This window comes from Peromyscus californicus, unplaced genomic scaffold (assembly GCF_007827085.1).
Source record: "Peromyscus californicus insignis strain IS unplaced genomic scaffold, ASM782708v3 Scaffold_1__1_contigs__length_55948999, whole genome shotgun sequence".
Classification (NCBI taxonomy): Eukaryota; Metazoa; Chordata; class Mammalia; order Rodentia; family Cricetidae; genus Peromyscus; species Peromyscus californicus.
Window position 1 is genome coordinate 44,721,134 of NW_026294492.1, and position 26,258 is coordinate 44,747,391.

Genomic DNA, 26,258 nt, shown 5'->3' on the forward strand with positions numbered 1-26,258 from the left:
TTCTTTCTTTCCACCTTTACTTAGGCTCCAGTGATCAAATTATTCAAAACATCAGAGGCAAGCACTCTACCCACTGAGCCATCTTGCTAGTCCTGTTCATTATTTTTGGCTGTTTACTATTGTTTGAGACATTGTCTTGTAGAGCCCAGGTTGGCTCCAAACTTACAATTTAACCAAGGATGACTTTGAACTGGATATCCTTTGGCCTCTGCCTCTGAAGTGCTGGGATTATAGATGTGTATTACCATACCTAGATGTTTGCAACAAGATCTGATAATGTAGACTTGTCTGGCCTAGAACTGGCCATGGTCTCAAGTTTCCTTTGATCCTCCTGCCTCAGCTTCCAGAATGGTGGGATTATTGACATGCACCACCACAAGATCCTACCTCCCCATGAGATTACTGACTCTGTCTTTTTCAATACTGTATTGCCAACATGTAGTATGCCCTTAAGTGTTTATTAAAGGATGGATTAAAAGGCTTTTCTTGTCTTCAACTCCCTAATTTCAACCCAAGGATTAATATGATCTGACTTGTTTTTAAAACTACCTCTGATCCAGAAGAGACATGTGCCTGTCATCCTTAGCACTTGGAAAGAGGAAGCAGGAAGATCCGTTTAATGTCATCCCCTGCTACATTGTGAGTTCAAGGTCAACGAGGGCTACTAGAGATACTAAATAAATACTCTTTCCAGTGGCCTTAGGAAAAACAGTGTACTGTGAGTGATGAGGGCAAAGGAGGGAGAGCAGAAAGGAAGGAACTGCTTAGTCTAGTGATGGGGTCATGACTAAATGATAGCATGAAGTGGATGAGAAGCAATCAGAACCAGCATATCCTAGTGGCGAGGTCCCACTGCCACAGCCTGGGTTCAGGTCCTGAGATGGGGAAGCGGGGTAGGTGGGTCGGCGCAAAGAAAAGAACTATCCAACCACCAGCTGAGTTTCACACAAGTGCTGGGCTCTGAATAGCTCCAGCAGTCTTTATTTATACATCCAAACAAGCATGTTTTTCCCTACTAACAAATAAGTTTTTTCCCCATCCTCCAATATTAACCTCTGACAAAAACAAATATGTCAAATATGTTTCTTTTTCCCCAACTTTTACATCAAAACATCTTTTAAACCCAAAACAACATTTATTGTTTTGCTAGCTTGGCCAAATATCAAACCAGGTACATCTTGTCTTTACAAAACTAAAAGGTGATAAACATGGGAACACATTTTCAAGAACAACAATATCTTTCAAGAACAACAATATCGTTCAAAACTTAACAAAGCATATTTACCGAAATAGGGGTAAATTGCCTCCGATTCTCTCAGCACTGAATCAGGACAGTTCCCGGAGTCTGGAGTGACAGCATCTCCAGTCAAGAAACCTGAGAAGCATCAGCTCCCAAAGAATTTTAGGGGGAAATATTTGAGAAAAAATTGGGTTTCCAGGAATGATCACATCTGTCCCATGCATGACTGACAAAGTGACACTAAAAACCACCAAGAGAATCATCAATATTATGAGAGAGAAGAGAGTGTGCAGGTTTCATAGCCCCAGCAGCATTCTGTGCTGTCCTGAAGTCCAATGGTCCTTGCTGAGTGAGACTGTTGCCATAGGCTTTGCCTCATCTGGAGACTTGGACAAGCACTTATATGCTGGTCTAAAACTAGGCCGCACAGCTCCCAACATTCTAGTTTGTTTCTCTGTTGCTGTGATAAAATGCTGAGCAAAAGCAATCAGGGAAGAAAAGGGTTTATTTGGCTTACATGTTACAGTCCACAATTACCAAGGAAAGCCAAGGCAGGAACTCAAGACAGGAACCTGGAAGAAGGAACTGAAGCACAGACCACAGAGGAACACTGCTTAGTGGCTTGTTTCTAGGCTCATGTACAACTGTGTTTCTAAGGCCCACCTGCTTAGGGATAATACTAACTGAAGCATGCTAAGCTCTCTTATTTTATTTAGCAATCAAGAAAATGTCCACAGACACAGCCATAGGCTAGCCTGATAGAGACAATTCCTTAACTGCAGCTCAGTCTTCTCAGATATATAAAGTTAATAACCAAAATTAGCTGAGAAAAAAGGATAAGGGACAGAATAAGGCATTTAAGGATGACAGGTAGAAAAGAACAGCTGTAGACAGAGAAGTACTTGACCTCTGTCATTGAGAGGGTGGAGGAAGGATGGATATGAACAAAGCTCATATTTGTGTCTGGAATGCCTGATAGACACCTCAAGGATGACATCCAAGTGTTAATAAGAATTGCTCTAGTAGGGGCTGGAGAGATGGCTCAGTGGTTAAGAGCACCTACTGCACTTGGGCAGCTCACAATCATCTGTAAACTCCAACTCCAGGGAATATGATACCTTCTTTTGGTCTCTGCAGGCAGGCACTGTTATATATGTGGTGTACACACACATACAATTAAATAACAATAAAAGAGGAATTAGAGGGATGAAAGTGTTGGGTGGGAATGATGTATGAATGAAATTCTTAAAGAATAATGAAATAAATGTAAGAAAATAATAAAATAATATAAAAAGTAATGGCTACAATAGGGCTGGAATTTTAGCTCAAGTGATAGGGTGCTTGCCTGGGATGAACCAAATCTGGAATTTGTTCTTCAGCACTGTATAAAACTGGGTATAGAGACACATGCCTGGAAACTCAACACTCAGAAGGTAGAAGCTGGAGAATCAGTAGCTCAATGGCTACATTAGAGTTTCAGGTAAGCCTGGGATATATGAAACCCTGTATCAAAACCAAAATCAAACAGGACTCAATGGGTCACTGCAACAAAAAAGAATAAATGAGTGAGTGATAATGACAAGAATTTGGAAGAGGAGCATGTTGGGAGGTGTTTCTAGGCTCATGTACAACTGTGTTTCTAAGGCCCACCTGCTTAGGGATAATACTAACTGAAGCATGCTAAGCTCTCTTATTTTATTTAGCAATCAAGAAAATGTCCACAGACACAGCCATAGGCTAGCCTGATAGAGACAATTCTAGACAAATAAAGTTGCAAGTGGCTGTGGTTAAGATACATTAGATGCATGCATGAAATTGTCACATAATGAATTTAAAATATCCTAACAGCAATACTGCCCCCTCAAACCAGAAAATAACAACCAACAAAAACAAATGAGCAAACATAAACCTAAGCAAGGGGCTGGGGAGATGGCTCAGTTGATACAGTGACTGCTGAGTCAGGTCCCCAGAACCAAGAACAGAACAACAGAAACAAGTGTTATGTAACTACCACCTGGGCTCTGTTATGTTATTCTTCACTCAACAGATGTTCAGCACAAGAGTACAGCAATGATGTGTACACAATCCCCGCCCTCTTGGGACGGATATTCTGCTAACGCTACAGAAACTTAAGTGAGGGCTGGTGGGGGCGGCCTCAGTGGCCAAGCACTTGCCTATAGATCATAGGTTTGGTCCTCTACACTAGAAAGAGAAACAAAACAAGAAACTAAATGGATCAAGAAATTGATGCATGTTTTGTGGTTAATAACATTGAGAAAGACAGCAATTCATTTGCAATGTGGGCCACAGCTTTCCTGAGAGTAGATGTCAAATACACATGAAAAGTTAATCACAGAAGGTAATAGATGCACTTGTATACCAAAATACCATTTTGTACATTAAAAGAAAAATACAAAGTAAAAATACACACACACACTCTTTTGAGACAGAGTCCATGTAGTCCTGGAACTGGATGCGTAGACCAAGTGGGCCTTGCACTTACAGAGATCTTCCTGACTCATCTTTCTTTTGAAAGGTTCCCATGAAGCTCCTATTGGCCTTGAGCTTGCTATATACTATATACTTGCTATATATAGATGAGCTTGAACTTCTGACCCTCCCACCTCTACCTACTAAAGGTTGGGGTTACAGACATACCTGACATATATATAAAATTTCTGGTGATGATATCCAGGGTTTGGTTCTTGTTAAGCAAGCATTCTTCTCACCATTCTCTTTAATTGGCATATTGGGCCAAGTAAGCTAACCTTACCTATTGGGCTACAAGAGCCTGGGTTTTCCCCAAACTCTAGTTACAGCACCAGTTTCCAATGTAACATTTCCCTCTTACCCTGTTTTAATTCCCTAGATTTTATTACCCCATGGCATTAATATATGCTTTAGCTGGGTATGGGGGCTGTCTTAGGGTCTCTATTTCCATGAAGAGACACCATGACCATGACAACTCTTATAAAAGAAAACATTTCACTGGAGCTGGCTTACAGTTTCAGAGTTTTAGTCCATTATCATCATGGTGGGACATGACAGCATGTAGGCAGACATGGTGCTAGAGAAGGAGCTGAGAGTTCTACATCTTGATTCAAAGACAATAGTGTAGCACGTATTGTTAGAAGGTCTTATTAATAAAAACAAACCCAGAGCAGTTACTGGGGTGAATGCTGGAAGATCAGAGAGGCAGAACAAGCCACAGCTACCTCACCTTGCCAATTCCTCAGCTGATCCTGTTTCCTCAGACTGGAAGCCTCTGAGTCCTCAACCAGAATGAATCTCAGCTGAACTGCTGCTAAAAGTCTACAAGCTTAACCAGCTCTAGTTCCTGCTCCTCACACCTTATATACCTTTCTGCTTTCTGCCATCATTTCCTGGGATTAAAGGCATGAGTCACCATGCCTAGCTGTTTCCAGTATGGCTTTGAATTCACAGAGATCCGGATGGATCTCTGCCTCCCAAGTGATAGGATTAAAGGCATGTGTGCCACCATTTTCTGGCCTCTATGTCTATCTAGTGGCTGTTCTGTCCTCTGACCCCAGTTAAGTTTATTAGGATGCACAATATATTGGGGGACACAATATATCACTACAAAACAGAAAGTGAACTGTGTGCCACACTGGGCATAGCTTGAGCATATATGAGACCTCAAAGCCCAGCTCCACAGTGACACACTTTCTCCAACAAGGTCATACCTACTCCAACAAGGCCATATCTCCTAATAGTACCACTCCCTATGGGCCAAGCACTCAAATACATGAGTCTGTCTATAGGTGCTATACCTATTCAAACCATCATAGGGGCACACATCTTTGATCTCAGCACTACTGGGGCAGGGGCAGGCAGAACTCTGTGAGTTCAAGACTAGCCTAGTCTATATAGTGAGTTCCAGAACAAGTAAGACTACACAGAGAGACTGTCTCTAAAAAACCTTAAAAAAAGAAACATGAAAAATGATGAGAAGTAGAGAAAAGAGATTAAATTAATATGGTGGGGAAAGGAATAAATAAAGGACTATCATGATCCCACTTAACTTTGAGGTACTGATATCAGCTTTAGATTATTTACAGAATTGGGTCAAGGAGTATGTATAATTAGGGATGGGGAGATGCAACCATACAAAGACAGGTGTGGGACGGTGCACTAGCACTCTCAGCTTTAAGGGTCAAAGACAGATGGATCTCAGGAGCCTGCTGGACAGCTAATCCAGCCAAATCAGTGAGATTCAGGTTCAGTGTTCAAAACTGAGGTGGTAGCTATTGAGGAAGACACCTGACATCAACCTTTGACCTCCATAAGCTTGTTTACACATACACACACAAAACCACCTCCACATATGAACATGCACATACATATACCACATACACATAAGAAGAAAGAAAGTAGTAAAAGTCAAATAGCAATCTCATCGATCATTATCTCTGCTCTGGTTCTTCAAGGTCGTCCAAAGAAGTTATCACCATCTTGCTTGAGGGATTGGTCACCAGCTAAAGACATCACTTCTGCTCTGGGGTGCAGCCTTGCTCTCATCATAGATACTTGCCCTTATCTAGAGGTGGAAAGTAATGGAAGGCTTTGTGTTTCTTGGAATCCAAGGTGATTATAGATATTAAGTCATTAACCTCACTTTGTGCTTTCAGAATCATAAGATAGACAAGACACTCCTGAGTGATTAACATGTCTTTGCAGGCAAAGAGGAGTCTTTATCCAAAGCAAAGGAGACAGACACAAAATGAAGACAGAGATATCAGGCCTTTGTCTTTCCCTTTATTATTCTGAGGGCCTAAGTGAGGAGTTAGCATATCTTAACAAAAGAGTGTTGTTTGTTAGTTTGTTGGATTTTTTTCTTTCTTTCTTTCTATGTTTTTTTTTTTTTTTATTTCTCTCACGGGTCTTTTTTTCTTTTCTTTTCTTTTCTTTTCGACAGAGTTTCTCTGCGTAACAGCCCTGGGTGTCCTGGAATTTGCTTTGTGAACCAGGCTGGCTTTGAACTCACAGAGATCTGCCTGCCTGCCTGCCTTTTCCTCCGAAGTGCTGTGATTAAAGTTGTGTGCAACCATAAAATGTGAATGTGTCTGTACTTGGGAGTTTATGTGTACTACATGAATACAGGACCCCAAGGCAGAAAGAAGAAGGCATCAGATCCCCTGGAACTGGAGTTACAGATGGTTGTAAATTGATATGCTGGTGCTGAGAATCAAACCTGGGTTCTCTGCAAGAGCAGGAAGTGATCTTAATGGATGAGTCATCTCTCTAGGCCCTGGTTTTTTGTTTGTTTGGTTGTTTTTGTTTCTGTTTTGAGTAAGGACCCCAAACTACCTTTTGGGTAGGATGACCTTGAACTCCTGACTCTCCTGCTTACAGCTCTCCAGTTCTAGTGGCATGTGCCACCACACTCAGTTTATGTGCCAGGTGCTTGTGCGTATTAGGCAAGCACTCTATTGCTTGAGCATTTTCAGTCCCAAAGCAGTTTTTAAACATTTGTTATAGTGCCACTAAGAATTTTTTCCCTCACTTTAGTGCTAGGGATTGAAACTAAGCCTATGCATTCTAATCAATTTAGCTGTGGGCTGAAGAGATGGCTCAATGGTTAAGATCACTGGCTCCTCTTAAGCAAGATCCAGGTTTGATTCCCAGCACTCACATGGTGGCTCACAACTGTCTGTAACTCCAGTCTCAGGGGATCTAATATCATTCCTGGCCTCTACAGGCACTGCATGCATATAGTGCACAACAATCAAACAAAACACACATACATGGAAAATAAATATAATTAAGCTGCATTCCTTTCCCATACTATTATTCCCAGCCTCTGAATAGCTTTTAAACAAAGACTTCATGGCACAAAGTAGACTGTTAATTGTGTATGTATGTGTTTAAGGAAACAATCCACATAATCTTAGGAATACATGTGCAGAGGAAGAAAATGAGATCAGAGAGGTAACTTCTAAGTTACTAGTGTACAAGAGGATCAGAAGTTCAAAGTTGGCCAGAGTGTGGTAACAAATGTCTTTTAATACCAGTGTGTAGGGGGGTTGGGGGGGCAGAGGTAGGTAGATCTCTGAGTTCTAAACAGCAAGTTCCAGGCAAGCTGGAGCTACAATGAGGCCCTGTGCTCCAAATAAAACAGAAAAAAAAGAAAAAGTTCAAAGTAATCGATAAATACATAGTAAGTTTGAAGCCAGAGTAACATTAGGCCTTGTCTCAAAAAAAGAAAGCCAGGCCGGGCCGGTGGTGGCACACGCCTTTAATCCCAACACTAGGGAGGCAGAGCCAGGCTTATCTCTGTGAGTTCGAGGCCAGCCTGGGCTACCAAGTGAGTTCCAGGAAAGGCGCAAAGCTTCACAGAGAAACCCTGTCTCCAAAAACCAAAAAAAAAAAAAAAAAAAAAAAAAAAAGAAAGCCAGACGGGTCATCTGATCCACATTATTAATTCCAGTCCAGCCAAGGTTACATAGTGAGAACCTGTCTTTAAAAAGAAAAGAAAAAAACATGAGTAATGGTTGAAAGGACCAAGCAGATGCCATAACAGGCTGCTCAGTCTTCTCTCAGAGATCAGGCCTCAATTTCAGTTTCCTGAGACTGAGCAAGCAGTCTCTGGGAGGGCTGTGAACAAAAGACATAGTCCTTGCAGTAGATCCCTTTCTGCACGTACTCTGACTGCTCAAAGTTCAGCCAGATGTTTACTGTCTGGGACCCCTCACCAACTTAAGAGTTATGTGCATGAGTCAAGGACAGAGCCTAGACCACTAAGCCAGCCCCCACAGTCAGTACGTGCTAGGCCAGCCAGCCCCCATGGCAGCTCAAGGACAAAGCCTGGGACTTGTGCTAGACTGCCCCCAAAATGATAATTGGATAATTGTAAACCCCAACCAGTAAATTCAAAGGTTACATACACTCACCCAATTAAAAGAGAACAGAGATAAAAATAAACCAATCCGAGTTGCACCCGTGCAATCCCCCCCCCCCCCCCACTACCCTGAAGGGCTTGTGGTTTTTGCCTTTAAAAAAGCTAGCCTCACAAAGAAAGAGCAACTCCTCCCTGCCTCACTGTATTGGGTGTAGGAATGAGTTCCCTGTCTAGCCTTGTATCTACAGAATAAACCTTGCTGTTGCATTCTGGACATCCACGGTCTTCAGTGGTCTCTTTGGGGTCGTGATCTGGGCATAACATGGTGAAAAGCAGAAAACAAGAGACTTAATCAATTTGTTGAGAAGAGGAACAAATAAAGGTCTAGGATCCCCATTTGTTTTGGAGGTACTAACATAACCTTTAGGTTTAAACAAAGAACTGGGGAACTGCAACCCAGAGAAGGTTCCCCTAACCACGCACATACACCCGGAAATGGTCATTTATGGGGCTAGAGTAAGAGGCCAGAGCAGACTCACTGACCTGTGATGTCATCAGGACGTTAAAATCCTTAACATCACCTGGAGGTAGCTCAATTTCCCTTCCCGGACAGGTCCACTGGAAAGCCGAGTCTGAATCCAGTCCCTCATTGGTTACTCACTCCGTCAATCCACTTCATTGTTCAAGTCTTCCGCCCCGCCTTCCTCCTTCGGCTTCTGATAGGCTGCTGAGTCTGTCACTTCGAAAAGGTCCGCATTCCTTCCGCCTTTCTCCTGGAGACCGAGGGCTAGAAGGGTGGATCCCAGGAGGCTCCCACCCCCTTAAACTCGGCTCCTAAGTCTGATTGGTTTGCCCGGATGCCTGTCACTACCGCTTTCACCGTTGACTGGCCGTCGGACCGCCGCTCTGCGCGGCGCCGGTTCCGCCCCCGTCGGGTGTTTGTGGTGGGGCTGCGGAGTCGCCGATCCCGCCGGAAGCGCCAGGACAATGGGGACCCGGGACGACGAGTACGACTACCTATTCAAAGGTGCGCCCGGTGGACTACAGACGTGCAAGGGCGCTGTAGCGACCGGAGGGTCGAGGCCCCGCTAGGGGACGAGAGGGCTCAGGGTGGAGCCCGGGGCTTCAACGAGGCCTGTCCCCGGGTAGGGAGTTGGAGAAAGCCGCGACAAGCCGAGCTCGCTAGGTTTCAGGCCATAGTGCGCAGCGGTGAAAAGAGGGAGGCTCAGAGAGGCCTATGGACCCCGGATGCACCGGGGCGGGCCCGAGGCCTTGAGGGGGTGGGGCCCGGAGTGGTAGGAGAGGCCGTTGGGGCGGGGCTTCTGAGGGGCGGGGCTTCCCTGGGTTTGGTCGGCGGGCTGCGTTGAAAGCAGGGTTATAGATGGGGTTAGGGCAGTTAGGGAACATTGTGGGCGTGCCCAGGAAGCCTGATTGGTGTGAGTCTTCTAGGGCTGGGCCTGGACTGGTAGGGGCGGGGCCTATCTTGGGGTAGAGCCTGGGTCATGTGCTGGAGCCCTAAATTGTGGTGCCTTGGAATTGGGTGGGACGGTTCCTGTGTGTGCAGCACTAGTTCAAACTCTGGGTAAGTGATGGAGATATAGTTCTATTGGTTGAGAGCTTGCCTAGCAGTAGCATCCACAAAGCCCTGGGATTTATCGCCACACTGCATAAACCTTGTGTGAAGGTGCAGACCTCCCAAGGAGGCAGAGGTAGGAAGATCAAAAGTGCAGAGGCCTGCCGGGCGGTGGTGGCGCACGCCTTTAATCCCAGCACTTGGGAGGCAGAGGCAGGCAGATCTTTATGAGTTCGAGGCCAGCCTGGTCTACAGATCGAGATCCAGGAAACGCAAATCTACACAGAGAAACCCTGTCTCGAAAAAACAAAACAAAACAAAAAAAAAAAAATGCAGAGGCCAGCCTTGAATACTGGAACCCTTTCTCAAAGAAAAAACACACGTGGATGGCATTGACCCAGTTTGTACACTATTCAGAGACTTTATAATAATGATCTCTTTTAATCCTCTTTATGAGTTTATACAGCCCATATTATCCAAGAAACAGGCCTGTAGGGGTGCACACCTAGAATCCCAGTATTCAGAGTTGGAGGCAGGAGAATCTTTTTCTATTTCAAAGCCATCCTGAGGCTGGTGAGGTAGCTCAGCAGGTATCGATGTATGCTGCCAAGTCTGATAACTTGAATTCAGTCTTAGGGCCTACATGGTGGAAGAGTCTGCGAGTTGTCCTCTGCCTCCATGTGTACTCCATGTCATATGAGCCTACACACATACATGCACACAGAATAAATAATGTAATTTGGCTAGTTGAGATTGCACACACCTTTAATTCTAGCACTTAGGAGGAAGCCGAAGCAAACAGAGCTTTGAGTTTAAGGCAAGCAAGCCTGGTCTACATAGAGAGTTCTAGGAAGTGGGGGAGTGGTAGGGGGTGGCAAGTGAGACCCTATCTCAAAAAAATTTTTAAAGCTAACCTAGGTTACATAGCCATAGCCTGTTCTCAAAACAGAAGGGAAACTGAAGTTCAGAGAGGAACCTAAGGGTGGAGCAGGATTGGGCTCAGGACAGTTTATGGATTTTTGCCACTTAGGGTGTGAGTTTTGGGGCAAGGCTTGCAACTTAGATCTGGAGCAAACAGGTGTCAGACCTCCCTTCAAGACATACGTATCCTACCAGCAGGAAGAGTTTTCCTACCTGGTGAGCATCCCCCATGTCACTGGGGTCCCTCATTTCTCTGGTGAGCATATTTAGGGATCTCGGTCATTGTAACTCCTTCTATGCCAAGGTGGGCTTTTTGGCCCTGTACTATTCATGCTGGACTCCCCACCTAACAGTGGCTGGTTTTGAGAGCTAACTCCTGGGTACACAAGGGACACACTGTTGCTTTTCTGGGAGTATGTCCTGGTGCTCAAAGCCAGCCTTGGCTTCTTGGGATTGTGGAGGTAGCTGTGATAGCCATGTAGCTTCTATGCAAAAGCAAAAGGCTTCTAGGCAGAGACAGAGTTACCACATAGCACCATGGGCTGATAGTGGGCTATATATCCAGATGTGAGACTGATTAGCAGATTAGGCTCCAGGTATTATTCCAGAGGCAGAGGACGATTTGGAAGGATTTTGGAGACCAGAGATTTGAAGGGCTCTCTGATGGCAGGTGGAACAGACTCAAGACCTGCTGTGGCAGGGACCTGTCCCCACTCAGCCCACCCTGAGGAAGCTTCAGGCAGGGCAGGGTATCTTTTTCCTTCAATTCAACACATTCAGCATCTGTGGTCATTCCCTGCTTGTTTGCGACTTTTTGCTGTTATAAATAGCCTGGCATTGAATGTGTGCCCAAGTCCTCTCTTTGCCCTGTGGGCTGTTTCCTTGATGTGCATTCCCAGAAGTGCAGTTACTAGGTCAGGGGCGATGGAGCTCCCATTGCCATTCCTGGTACTTGTCTCCAGAGCTCACTTCCTGGAAACGCCAATCAGCTCCTACAGTAGCTGGCATGGGGGGAGTACCTGCCTGCCCTGTTGCCCTCCCCCACTGGCCTCCTTTCCTGGTCTGGCAGGTGCCTTCTTCAGTTAGTCATAGTAGCTGCTTAACCCCCAAGGTCAGCATCCCACCAGTGCTCACCCTAGGTCTCTTCTCCATTTTTTACATCTCATCTGAGGACCCTTTAACATTTATCCTTTTCATTAAGATTTTCAAGCTATTAAATTAGAAAAGGGAGTGCTGGGGGATTAAAAGGGAAGAGAGCTAGCGGCAGGCAAACTACTATCATCAATCACATCACTTGCCTGCATGTGGCAGATCCCCCAGAATGTGAATACACTGCACCTGCCAGTGCCTTCTGAGACGCACAGCTTTCAGAAGCTCAGGCCTAGGGCCCGCCAACCATCATAACAAGGGTCATCGTTGGAGAAGCATTTCATATTCAGTGGCAAGAAGGTGAGGCCAAGGCCAGCCTATGTTACATATAGTGAGAGCCTGTCTCAAGAAAAACAAAACAAAACAAAAAAATCTACAGTTGTGCTAGAAGTGTTGACAAGGACTGATCTTGTTACTCTATGGCTCTCTTTGCCACCTCCAGAAACTTGGGAAGGATAGCGTCTGGAGCCTCACCCTACCCTCATATCTCTGTGCTAAATAAACCAGCCTTGCCTGTCCTTACCTCCTTATCCTAGGCTTTGGTCACCTTTCCTTGACATGGAGGGCCACAAGGAGACAGTGGTGCGCGCTCTCACACGTTTTTGGCAGCCGCATCACACATTGGCTCCCTTGACCTTAAGGTGAAGGCCAAGAGGTCCCATGGGTGGGTGGCCACATGCCATTTGTTTTCCTCCATAAATAGTCTCTGTCCCAGGAGTAAGGTTGTTTATTTGTACCTAATTATAGATACTCACGTTTATTCTCTCAATTTTCTCCTGTCACCCACTGGACATTTTCCCAACCTGCTGGTGGATCCCTAGAGATACCCCTGACTTCTCCTCTAAGGAACATTAAGTTGGGGTGCCATACTGGGACCACCTAGGCCCCATTGTCAGACTCTTTTCCCAGAGTTCCCAGCCAGTTAGTGCCCACCCAGTTTTCAAGGACACAGGTCATGTGAAAGGCCCAGAGACTCTGTTCTTTGGGTTGTGCCCACCCCTTCCCAAGGACATAGAAAAGACTAGACCCCAGGGACAGGGCTAGCTCCAGCACTTACATAAGGCTAGGTAATATGCCTGCCAGGCCTGCTGTGCTAGTGACTCCCACTAGCCCCAAAGAATAATTGAGGCAAGAATGCTCCCCTGTGCCAGTCCCTGGAGTCTGGAATGGTTAGGACCCACTTCCTAGAGGATATCTTCCCCACACTGAATAGCTGCTCAGTCAGCCTGAACATCAAAGGCTCCAGGGGTGCTACCCTGTCATAGAACAGGCTAGAGCATTCAGGGCTCTTGAGAGGTTCCAGATCTTTGTTTTTGCCAACTGGGCTTGCCTGCTAAGCATGCCAAATGGCATATCCAGGGGGACTGTTTCCCAGCCAACAAAGCCACAGACTTCTTTGGAAATGCTGGGGGCTGTGTCCTCAAGGTCTTATTATTTGCTCAAGACAACTGGTCACTTGTTTTCTTGACAATGTCGTTTTCACATCCATTCTACATGCAGAGGCAGCCTAGTCACCACCCTGGTATATCAGGAACCCTGTGCCAGGGATGGCCTGAGCAGCCTAGTCTTCCTGCTGTTCACCTGGTCGTGGTCTGTGAACCCTCCATCTAGTCTGTGCATTCTTATTCTCAGTGGGTAACCTTGGACTGGGAATTTGTCTTTGGGTTGAGTATCCCTAACTGCAGTGGGATTGTTAACATTGTGTCTGGCCCTGAGTGGCTCTGAGAATTTGCTAAGCCTACACCTGAGAAGCATTTGGGTACAAGCTTGACCCAAGGTCCAGTCATGGTCACAGTGCAGCTGCTGTGGCCAACAGTCCCGAAGGCTATGCAACAGAGACAAGACTGAGAAGACAGAGGGTGTGAGAGACCTCCTGAGCAGGGCGAGTTTTCCATGTCATTCCTGTAGGCGTGAGAATGAGGAGCAAAGTTCTCCTGACTGTGGTAGCTCCTGTGGAAAGGAAGTGAGGGGTAGATGCTCTGGAGAGTGATTCCTGCAGTTCAGCTTGTTTCATGGCTCAGGAGCCAGTCATTGCCACAACCACCATGGTTGGGAGTCCTTGGCTCTGCCCTAGTCTAGCTTCACCTCTTTCTCTGAACTTGGCATTCTTTTACTGGGTACCCACAGAGTCTCAGGAAGATGCTGAGCCTATCATCACATGTCTTGTGGACCAGGCCATATGATAGTTGCTTGGAGAGGAGAAGCCTGACCTGAGTGAGGGGTCTCACAGACTGTTGGATCTTGAAGGATGAGCAGGAGTTTCTTGGCTATCCCTGAAGAATGTCCAGGTGGTGGGAAGCTGGGAAATAGGCAGGCTGAGGTACACTGGGCTTCATTGCCTCCAGGAGGTAGAACCAGGACCTCTGAGTTGCATGCGAGGGATGAGGGGAGAATGGCAGGGTAGATGTGAGATTGAGATGGAAGAGAAAGAAAGGCCCTTCAAAGACCTGAATTCAGATTCTGCCTAGATGACTTGCCAGGCAAGTTCCCTGGACATGCATTTCTTGGTGAATGTGATTGGGAAGTGGGGCAAATCTGCAAATAAACACAGGCCCTGGCTCCTGCTTTGCCTCCACACCCCTGATAGCATGCTTTGGCTTCCTCATTCCTCATCTGAACCTCAGTTTCCTTTTTTAAAAAATGGACTGTGTGAGGTAGTGTATGCCATCTCTGCAACCTCTTTTTTGTTCCCCCTCTTATGAATATGTTTGTGGGGTTTTGTTTTGTTTTTGGAGTTGTTTGTTGGTTTGTAGTTTTGTTTTTGTGGGGATTTGTTGTTTTTGTTTTGTTTTGAAATAGGATCTCACTGTGTAGCCCTAGCTAGCCTGGGTCTGCTTCCTGAGTGCTAGGATTAAAGGCCTGAGCCACCACACCAGGCTTGTTTTGTTTTTGAGGACATCATGAAGCTTAGGCCTGCTTCAGACTCACTATGTAGCCAGGGATGATCCTGAACTTACTCTGCCTCCACCTCCAGAGTAATTCCAGGGTATACCACCAGGCTTAGCTTTATGCCCACCACACCCAGTTTAATGCAGTGCTCGGGATCAAACTCAGGGCTTTGTGCATATTTAGACAAGCACTCTACCAACTGAGCAGCATTGCCAATGCAGTTTGTCCTTTTAAACAGGGACTCAAAATGTAGCTCAAGCTGGCCTTGAATTTACTGTGTAGCCCAGGCTGCCTTTAAACTCATGGTTCTTATGCTGCAGCCTCCTGAGTCTTGGAATTATAGGCATGTACCATTATGCCTGCCTCAGTCTTCCTATTCTTGGCTCTAAAGCAACCAGCCCAGAAGGTGAAATGGGTTGGGTTCCCTGTCTTTTGCATATCCTCACCTGTGCCCTGAGGGGGTTGACATGGGCATTTTCCCAGGGTGATCCAGGCATGTCTGGGGTCAGATGAGGTAGGCAAGGAGGCTCTTCCAGCTGCTTTGGGGTGTGTTGATTCATTCTACAGACATTTGTTGGCACTTACCATGTGCCAGGCCCTGTGCCAGGCCTGAGGATACAGCAGGGAGCAAGACTATCCAACATTCATGCTTATAGGGCAGACTAGCCACACACACACACACACACACACACACACACACACACACACACACACACACACACACACAGAGCAAAACCAGACATGTGAGGGTTGCACGAGCTATGGAAGAAAAGATAGGACAGAGAATAGGGAAGGTTGGGAAAGTAGGATTATAATAGGGTTATAGGTAGGGTCTTCTTGGCATCCAAGGGGCTCTCAAAGAGGTGAGGTGGGGGCCAGAGAAAGAATGGTCAGGCAACGGTAGTCTGTGTAAAGGCTCTGAGGCAAGACTGTGCCATGTGTTGGGAAAGAGCCAGAGCCCATATAGCTGGCTGGAGCATGTGGGAGATTGAGGAAAGCATGGAAAGAAGCTTCAGGGCATGTAGTACCATGCCTTGTGGGCCCCAGGGGGGTTGTGGGTTTTGATTCTTAGGTACTTAGGAGCCATTCTAAGTCCTTGCCCAGGGCAGACAGTGTAGCTCTAGTGCTCACATATGTCTTGTGGCTGTGAGTACAAGCTTTTGGCTGGGACCTCAAGTAAAGGCTGATACTGTGAGATGGTGGCCTGGCCTTTGAAGGTAGTAAGGAGCAGGAATCTACACACATGCACACATACACACACACTTTGTCTAACAATTAAATTCATATAGACAAGTACACATACAGGACTGAGGATGTAGCTCAATTGGCCTAGAATTCATGAGACCCTGGGTTCCATCCCCAACATCATATATACCAGGTAGGCATGGTGGTAAATACCTGTCGTCCCCACATTTGAGAGGTATAGGTAAGACAATCAGTAATTCTAAGTATTCTGCAGCTGCATAGTGAATTGGAGGCTAGCTTGGGCTGCTTGAGACCCTATCTCAAAAGAAAGGAAAGTATACATATAAGTATATAACCAAGTATATCTTCACTATCTGAAGTCACCTGATGGAACCCACATGGAAGCAGCACATTACTGGCCCTCAGAAGTGCCCTGCAGTTTCCCTTCAGTTATGAAGGAAATACAAGATTGACCCTAGAATATGAGAGGAAGAAAGGACTGAAGATGACTTGGCCTGAGTACCTTCCAAGTTGCATGAGTCATTGTCTAAGCTAGGGAAGGTGGGAGTGGTCACCCAGTGAGGTAACCAGGACAATATTCTGTTGTGCTGACGTGAAGTGCTGAGGCTCTGTTTGGTGATATAAAGGCAGAGGGCGCACCAGTCTGGGCTTGCAGAAAGGAGGTTAATGTAGGAATCATCAGCCTATAAGCGATATTTGCAGCCAGAAGCATGGATGGGATCACCTGGGGATCCAATCCTGTGGCTCCCTTATATTTTTCAGGTAGAGGGGTAGCCTGCAGCAGCTCTAAGATGGGGAGGCAATATGGGGTCATTGAAGCTCAGGAAGAAACAGTGTGAGAGAAGGAGGGCTCTCTAAGCTGCTGCATGGGGACAAGGCACTGAGACTTAACCTTTTCCTTGTAGCCTCTGGAAGGTCTGTAGGTTGGTATGTTAATAGGGGGTGGGGACTGAGTCCCTCCTGAGGGCTCTTCCCATTTTGTGTTCCTCACCCTGCTTGCCAGAGCCAGTGAGCTTAGCCTCAAGTCTGTAGCCTGCCTGTATCATCTCTACCCATACCTTGGGGTCCTGATCCCAAAGTGGGTGCTCCTTCTACTCCCCAGACCCTGGATAACCATGCTCAGTCTGGGGCTTAGAGGGTCCTGGAGGACTGGAGGCAGAGACAGAAGTAACAGAAGTATAGATAGCACTTTCTAGGGGTTAGATATGCAGAAAGGAGAAAATCAGGGCAATGCCTAGAGGCATCAAAAGAGTATATTCTTAGCCTGGCCTCTTGATACACTTCTGTAATTCCAGCACTTAGGAGGCTGGGGCAGGAAAGTCAAAAGTTTGAGGTAAGAAAGGCTACATCATGAGACCCTGTCTCACTGGCTTCTTACCTTCCCCTCTACCCCCACAAAAATGTATTCTTTTGGGGCTGGAGAGATGGCTCAGAGGTTAAGAGCACTTGCTGCTCTTCCAGAGGTCCTGAGTTCAATTCCCAGCAACCACATGGTAGCTCACAACCATCTATAATGAGATCTGGTGCCCTCTTCTGGCCTGCAGTTATACATGCTGTATTCATAAATAAATAAATCTTTAAAAAAAAAAATGTATTCTTTTCAAGAGAGAGAAACCAGAGCATATAAGCCAAGCAGCTCAGTGTAGCTGTAGGGAGGGGAAGGGTGCTACCTGTTGGGTCTTGGTCCCTCCAGGCCTCAAGACTCCCACCCAGGTGGGGCCTGGGTTCCTTCTGAGAGCTCTCCCCAGTGCTTGTCTCTCAGCCATTCAGTATGGCCAGTGAGCCTGGGCTCAGTCTGTGGCACAGCCATGCCTGTCTCTCCTTGGCTGGGATCCTGGGCAAATACCTTTCCTGCTCCTCAGGCCCCAGATGACCAAGCCTGCAACCCCCATGGCTCTCCACTGGTAGGCCCACCCTCAGCTACAGAGTTCCACTGCCTTCAGGGACCATAAGATTTCTGGCTAAGGTATCTGATTAGATGCCCACTGCCTATTACATCTGCATTGCATATGTGTGAGCACATGCACACGTGAATACAGACATGTGAGCACAGATATGTGAGCACATGTACATGTGAACATGTGCATGGTAAATCTTGCCCAGGCCCGAGCCCAGACCCCACCCCAGAGCCTGAGTGCTGCAGCCCTTGTAGGCAGTATTTGCCAAGCCAGGTTAGGACTCACTTTACAGCCTGGCACTAGTCAGTTCCCCTGCATAGTCCATGTCTACTGGTGTCCTGCCCTGTGTCCTGAGGAGCTTTAATCTGTAATACTTTATCTTTCCTAGCCATGTTGTCCTGATAACTATTCTGGAATAGATTTCCTTTTTGTTGTTGTTTTCAGACAATGTCTCTTGTAGCCCAGGCTTAGCTCAGGTTTGTTAAGTAGCCAAGGATGACCTTGAATTTCTTGTATATGTGGTGGGGGTGGGGCTAGCTTTTTGAGACAGGGTCTCACTGTGTAGTCTTGAATGACCTGAAACTTGATATGTAGACAAGGCTAACTTCCCGAGTGTTGGGATTAAAAGCATGTGCTGTCATGATCTTGAGTCTCTGATCTTCCTACCTCCACTTCCTGAGTGCTGGGATTACAGTTTTGTTATTACAGGCATGCACCACCATGCCCAGTTTATGCAGTGCTGGAGATTGAACTCAGGCCTTGACTCATGGTAGGCATTAAGATGATTGGCTCCAGCTTCAAGGAGGCATGCACAGGGCTACATTGAGACCTTTTCTCCCTGTCACTGTTACAATGCCAGCTTCTAAGCTGCAGGAAGTCATACACACTGACATGTGAACCTTATAAAGATGTGACAATGATGGGACCCTCTAGGGGCACTGAGTAGAGTAATCCTCACCTCAGGCAGGAATGGTGACCAGCTCTGTCTAGGCTGCAGCCAGAACACATGTTCTTGCTGCTCATGGAACTGCCAGTTCTACAGATGAATGAGGGTTTGGTTGTCTGAAGCAGCTGGAGAAGGAGAAGCATAGACAGGGGGAAGAGTATTGTTTCCTGTCACTTAAAACACCAGACACAACTGTCATAGGTGTTTACCCTGCTGAATGTTGACCCATCCTGTGCCCTGAACAACGCCACAGTAATGACAAATGCTCACCAGTGTCCCTTCCTGTGTACTGCATGTTGGCCAGGTCCTGACTCTGTGTGCTCTCATTCCACCTTCCAAATAGGCTTACTGCCTTCTTGTTCACACATGTAGAACAGATGGGCCAGGGAGGTTAAGTGACTGGCTCAAGGTCACTCAGATCCAGAGCTTTTTATGACCCTTCTTGACTACTCAGCCATCAGGCTCTGGGGTTAGTGAGTCTCAAGCCATCCTGTCTGCAGTGTGGCCTGGGATATCACCATGTCCTAGCTGGGACAGCCTTCCTCTAAGGACAAGAGAAGCAAAGGTATCTGTGCTGTTTCTGAAGCTTCCATTTTCTTTGTGTTACCAGGGTATCTGTGGGTGGCAGTAACCAGAGAGCCACCATGCAGGTTTGATGGGTGGATGTGGGAAACATTGGGTGCTGCCTGATCCTCACCTCTCCTCCTTCTCTCCTTGCTCCCAAGTGGTGCTTATTGGGGACTCAGGTGTGGGCAAGAGTAACCTGCTGTCACGCTTCACCAGAAACGAGTTCAACCTAGAGAGCAAGAGCACCATTGGCGTGGAGTTCGCCACTCGCAGCATTCAGGTGGACGGAAAGACTATCAAGGCTCAGATCTGGGATACTGCCGGCCAGGAGCGCTACCGTGCCATTACCTCTGCGTGAGTTTAGCTAGAGTTAAGACCTGGAGATAGCAGGGGTGTGTGGGCATGTGACACAGGAGCTTGTAAGGGTATGGAAAGGTTGGACTGGAGTGTGGAGAGCTGAGATCAAGGAGCAGAAGGGTATCCAGAGAGCTGTGGAACCCATGGGCAGACCAGCACCCAGCCTTGGGCATAACCTGGCACTGAGATTATTACTGGGTGGACAGTGAGGGTCTGGCTTAGGCCCTCCTTTTCTGACCCAACCCCACTCAGGCAGCCTACCTGCTTTCCTGTCCTGGCATCATCTCCCAGTTTTAGCATACATTTTGCATTACTGTAGCCTCCCAGTTACTGAGACCCACCCAGCCTGCCTCTTTATGTACCCTTGAGCCCCCTGGCTGCCCCCTCACCTCATTTGCTACACTTTGCATTCACATCATACTGTGGTCTCATCACTGGTCCTTCATCCCCAGAGGATGGAAGTGGTCCCATATGTGGTCCAGGCCTTTATTCACAGTGGGCATTGGCACTTCTACCTGATAGTAGCTTTCTCCCTGCACAGCTGCTGTATCCTCTCCTGTTCATGGCCTTGGGGTATCTTCTAGCCCTGAGCCCCAAATTCCCTCCTTAGTCTCTCCCATTTGTGAAGGGCCTCCTTCAAAGATACGATGGCTGCCTCTGTCCGGGCCCTGTGCTTAGACCAAAAAGCCACCATCCCCTGGGGTTCCCATGAGGGTGCTGAGGTTTATGCTTGCACTTACTCTGCAGGTACTACCGTGGTGCAGTGGGTGCACTGCTGGTGTATGACATTGCCAAGCACTTGACATATGAGAATGTGGAGCGTTGGCTGAAGGAGCTGCGGGATCATGCAGACAGCAACATTGTCATCATGCTGGTGGGCAACAAGAGTGACCTGCGTCACCTGCGGGCTGTGCCCACTGATGAGGCCCGTGCCTTTGCAGGTGAGCTTGTGGCAGACATGCCAGCAAATGGTGGGACTGTGCTCTGAGAACCAGACTGACGGATTCAGAGAATTGTCTAGAAGTCAGGCACCTACTTCCTCCAATGTCACGGTTCATGTCATAGTGCCTGTGTTCAGCCTTTTGTCCCTAAGCAGTTAAGTTAATCTCTTGATCCCAACTCTTAGTAGCAACTCTTCTGATACTGGGTTAGGCAAGTGGGCAGGCATAGTCCTAGAGAGGGTTGTGGGGAGAGGAGTGTGGGAGCCAGACCCAAGAGAGAATTTTCTCTTTTCCAGAAAAGAACAACTTGTCCTTCATTGAGACCTCAGCCTTGGATTCCACTAATGTAGAAGAAGCATTCAAGAACATCCTCACAGGTAGGCCCAGTGTCTGGGTGGGTATAAGGACAGTGCCCAATGTGCAGGTGCACTGCAAACCCAGTCCAGGCCTTCCATGCCCCATAAAGTCAGGACATTTCTAGCCCTTGCTGATGCATGGACACAGAGGTCTTCACCCAAGTCCCTGTGATGGGCCCTTCTGGAGCTGCAGGGCAGGGAAGGAACAAACAGCCTAGGCTAGTTAGGACCAGTTCTGTGCCCTGCCCCTGCCCACTTGGCTGTGCCTGGAAGCCTCCAGGTGCCCAGCCCCCAATGCTGTTTTACCCTGATGTGGTGGGGGTCCTTCACAGCATGGTGGGAATTGTCTTTGTTTCCTGTTGCTCTATAAAAAGGCAACTTGGGGGTTTATTTTGGCTGACAACTCAGGGTACTTGAAACAGCTGGTCACGTCATCACAGTCAGGAGACTGGGGATGTGCACAAACTGATGCTTAGCTCCCTTTCTTCATTGTACACAGTCCAGCAACCCCTGCAGAGACTGGTCCTGCTTGTGTCAATTAAGTCATCAAGATCCTCCCCTACAGGCATGCACAGAGGGCCTTCTCCCCAGTGATTCTAGGTCCTGTCAAGTTGAGGATTAGGAAACATCCGGCCTGTGTCCTTCGGAGAGGTAAATTGCCTTGGGCAGGCACACAGCTGCTCACTACATCCTTCCTGTTGCAGAAATCTACCGCATTGTGTCACAGAAGCAAATTGCTGACCGTGCGGCCCACGATGAGTCCCCTGGCAACAATGTGGTGGACATCAGTGTGCCACCTACCACCGATGGACAGAAACCCAATAAGCTGCAGTGCTGCCAGAACCTGTGACCACCCTGCGCCTCCACCCAGCGTGCGTGCACGTCCTCGGTCCTTGGCCAGCCCCTCCAGTGTCCTCCCGGCCCCTCCCTTGTCCCTTTAGGACAGGCTGCTCCCACCCTCCAAGTGAGCTCCTCCTACCAGCCCACTGGCCCAGGAGGAGCAGGAGTCAAGTGGCCTCTCCTGTCCTGCCTGCTTGAGAGAAGCTAGAAGCCCCTTGCTTATGTACCTGCTCTTGGGTATCATGGGCATCTTGACAGGGTGGGGAGGTTGGTAGAATGGACGGGGCCAGCCAGAGGTGAGGAAGGTGAGTGGAAGGACCCAGCTTCTCCTGTTTTTTTGTGGCAGACTCCAGGGAGCCATCACCTCCTTCCCTCTCTGGCCAGTTGACCCAGCTGGCCCTGCATCCCCACCCCAAACCCTCTGAGCTGATGCCCGAAGAGCCAGGCATTAGGGGCTGGGCAGGTGGACACTTCTGCCTACACCACCATAGCCAGCGCCAGCACGGCCTCCAGCATTCCCAGGCCTGCGCTCTCCTGCTCCTGCCTGTAGATTTATGCTGGGAAAAGACCCCACACACACACACACCTTGCCCTTCTCCATCCTCTGCACGCAGCGTTGTCCCCTGCCCGTCCCTTCTCTGTCTCGTCTCCCTGTCTGGTCAGGAACCTGTCTGCAAGTGAAGCAATATCTCCATGTTTTGTATATAAAACTGCTCTTGTAGCCTTTGGTTTTTTGTTATTGTAGAGAAACACAGATTCTTTATACACTTTGTAAAATTTACGCCAAACCCCAGCTCTCGAACTCTTATTCTTCCTGTAGCCCCTGCACTGTTGCCCGTTACTAAAATGTATAAGCCAACTTCTGTACAGAAACCTGCCACTCAGCCTCTGTCTTCTTTATCTCTACAAGGTGCACCTGATTCGGGGGCCCTTATTGGTCCCCAGTGGTAGGTTAGTCTTGTACTGGTGAAGGCAGTGGGTAGGCGTGCTGAACTTGCATACTAGGCTATAAGATGAGGATCCTGGGCCCCAAAGAGGGGAGGGTGAGTCCTGTGCAAATGGCTCCTGTAGTAGGGAGGGGAAAAACAACAAACAAAACAAAACAAAACACTGGTGACCTGGCGTGGCAGCCTTAGCTTAGAACAGTTTAGGGAGAAGTACCCACCTCCCCCAAATAGCTTATATCTAGGATTGCCATGTCCGAGGGTGCCCCCTAGTGTGAATGGGAGGCATGAGCATGCCCACAGCTTGCCATTTCTACCTGCTGCCAACAATGGCCTTATCTGGGTTCCTGGTAAGGAACGCTTGCCTAGTAACTGTGTCTGATATCAGCCCTGCCTCCATGGCTCTCTTTACTCAAGATTGAAACTTTATGGGGCTAATGGAGAACACCAGTGACTTGCAAGGTGAGTGGCTCTTGATTTTCACTGCCTCTTCCTAGGACCCATCTCCCCTGTCCCTGTGCTCCAAGCATACATAGTAACAAGATGTGTCCTTTTCCACCTCTAGAGGAAACCTTACAATCTGAGTACAGCAAACTGTTCTAGAAGCCCTAGTCTCTGGATGAAGAGAACCTGGGGACGCCTTCTCTCCTGATTCAAAAATGAATGTAGCCCCCTTGACAGGCGAGGTAGGCAATCCCAGACATATCTCTCTGATCCAAGCTGGTTACAGTGGCTCATACCTGTAAATCTCACATTTGGGAAGTGGTGGCAGGAGATCATGTTCAAGGCCAGCCTCAGCTACATGAGACCCTGTCCAAGAAAAGAAAGGAAAAATCAAAGAGCTCAAGGAAATTGAGGTAGATCCCCAGGGCACGTCAGAAGTCAGGCTAGGCCAAAGCTGCTGATGTGAGGTGGAGAGTCTAGCAGACACAAGCAGGAGATGGCACAATCTAAGGGCCTGCTCACAATGACTGGCAGTGGGGCTGAATTACCCTAGGTTTGGCCAAGGCAGGACAGGTTAGATATGATGGATGGGGACCAAGGTAAAGCAATAGGCACTGAAGGAGTTCAAGCAGATAAAAAGGTCATGAGCTGGAGAGATTGCTCTGATAAAGGTGCTTGCCACCATTTATCCTGATGACTAAGTTTGATCCCTGGAACCCACTCAGTGAAAGAACCAACTTCTACAAGTCCTCTGATCTCCACATGACACATAACTGAATATTTTTACAAAATAAATAAATAAATAAATCAAATCAGTCATTGGGCTGGGTAGATGGCTCTGGGTAAAAGTGCTATGTAAGTATAGATCCCAATACTCAGTAGATCCCAGAACCCACTTAAAGCTGGAGTCACTAATGCAAACATCTGTAATCCCAGCAACCCTTCAGAGAAATGAGAGGCAGAGACAGGATATTCAGAAGCTCATGGGCCAGCTTCTGCAGGGGTAAAACAAAGACATCCTATCTCAAACCGTGTGGAAGGTGAGGACTGCCTCCAAAAGTTGTCCTCTGACCTTAACCCTTAGGAGGATTTCTATATTTGCACACAAACGTGCACACATGCACCATGTGCAATGTACACACACACACAAAAGTGCATACATGGAATGTGCACACACAAATGTACCCACATGCCATGAACATACATAAACAAACACATAAATGTATGGACATACACCCACATGCAGTGTATACACATGCATACAACACCATATATATTGGTTGCAGGAAGTGGAGAAATCAAGCTAGAACTGGTCTGGAAGCTTTCTGCCTATCTTTCATTGTACCAGAAGCTATATAGGCTGCTAGGGGAGAACTGTCATCAATAGCCCTGCCTATGGACCCTGCATGCTATAGTACTAACATGTTAGGCAAGATATGTCTGCTGGTGTAATAGTGTAGCGTGGCTTTTATGTATAGCAATCACTCTCTGATTAAATCTAAAGCCCATTCCACAGAAGGGAATCCACATTTGGTACTGTAAGCCTGGTAAAAGCCTGCAGCTAGGGATGTGGACTCTCAGGATGCACATGCCTGCATTCTTACACACATGCATATTCTCTCTCTCTCTCTCTGTCTCTCTCTCTCTCTCTCTCTCTCTCTCTCTCTCTCTCTCTCTCTCTCTCTCTCACACACACACACACACACACACAAATAACATAAATAAAATTAGAGCACATAAACATTTGTTGTTCAGTCAAGCTTCAGCTTCTGTATCCAATAGGGATTAGACTAGAATTGGAGACAGAACATTCAGGGCTAAGTCTTTGCCAACATAAGGTTGGATGTGTTATAGAATTGATAAGTATGTAACTTAGCCCACTATGTCATACTGCAGCAAGAGACTGGAGAGAGTAGTACCAACATAAACACCTGAAAGACAAAAACCGCTGGAAACCCTTGTCTACATGCACAAACAGAACAAGCTCAAGAAAGCCTACAAACTTTGGAGGCAGAGGCAAGAGGATCTCTGTGAATATGAGGCCAGCCTGGTCTACATAGCAAGTTCCAGGACAGCCAGGACTACATAAAGAAAAAAAGAAAAGAAAAGAAAAAGAAAAACCCAAGATAGAATGTGGGAAAGCAGGTGCAATGCAAATTACCTATAAAGAAAATGAGTCTTATGGCACAGCACTTCTGAGCACATATTTTCCCTTCAGCTTACTAGCCTACTCCCATTCTCAGGAGTGCTTTTCTTTTTTGAACATTTTTTTTGTGTATGTTTTGCCTGCATGTATGTCTGGGTACCACATGCATGCAGGCCACACAAAGCCAGAAGAGGGTGTCAGATTCCTCTAGAAATGGAATTACAGATGGTTTTAAGCTGCCATGTGGTGCTGGGAATTGAATCTGGGGCCTCTAGTAGCCAATGCTCTTAACCACTGAGCCATCTCCAGCCTACTTTTTGTTTCTTCATAAACTTTTTCTTTCTTCATCTCTTTATGTATATGTTGAGTTTGTAGTGTGTGTATGGTATATGTTTGTATGTGTGTGCAGATGCACATACCTGTAGGGAGTAGCAAAGGTGGTTAACAGGTGTCCTCTATCATTCACTGCTTGACTTTCTTGAGGCAGGATCTCTCCCTGAATCTGGAACTTGCATTTTTTTTCCTACTAGACTGGCAGTTAGCAAGCCAAAGCAATCCCCCTCTCCCTACAACTTTCAGTGCTGGGATTATAGGTGTGTGCAGGATGAGACCTGGTTTGCTACATGGGTGATGGGATCCAAATTCTGTTCTTCATGCTTACACAGCAAGTGCTCTTAACCACTAAGCCATCTTTAAAGCCCCAGACTGTCTCTATTTCTCACCATATGTCCTAGGTGCAATTCTTTGTCCTGGACAGTAGACTCTGGAAACCTCAGTGGGTGTCCTCAAAACTCTGATCCACACCTGAAACAGTATGTTGGTGGTGTTGGGAAGTGTGGCCTTTGTGAGTTAACTAGATAGACGAGGTCATCGGAGTAGGGCTTCCATGATGGCATGGCAGCTTCATAAGATGAAGAAGAGAGACCCAACTTGGCACACTTATAGTGTCTCACACATTGCAGTTCCGTCTGCTACATCACAA

At 47.1% G+C, this 26,258-nt stretch overlaps 1 protein-coding gene and 1 long non-coding RNA gene across 2 annotated transcripts; one reads left to right on the forward strand and one right to left on the reverse strand.

The window, feature by feature from the left end:
• Nucleotides 1-936: 936 nt before the first annotated feature.
• On the reverse strand, nucleotides 937-8,884 carry LOC128115667 (uncharacterized). The gene is made up of 2 exons (XR_008220268.1): nucleotides 8,355-8,884; nucleotides 937-5,798 (listed from the first exon to the last, which is right to left on the reverse strand). It is a non-coding gene; the product is annotated as an uncharacterized LOC128115667 (long non-coding RNA).
• Nucleotides 8,885-8,992: 108 nt separating this feature from the next.
• Rab11b (RAB11B, member RAS oncogene family) lies at nucleotides 8,993-22,622 on the forward strand. Its single transcript, XM_052746616.1, has 5 exons — nucleotides 8,993-9,126; nucleotides 19,407-19,602; nucleotides 20,353-20,546; nucleotides 20,843-20,923; nucleotides 21,607-22,622. Exons 1-5 carry the CDS (start codon nucleotides 9,087-9,089, stop codon nucleotides 21,750-21,752), a joined length of 657 nt encoding a protein of 218 aa, XP_052602576.1. The 5' UTR covers nucleotides 8,993-9,086; the 3' UTR covers nucleotides 21,753-22,622.
• Nucleotides 22,623-26,258: the final 3,636 nt, after the last annotated feature.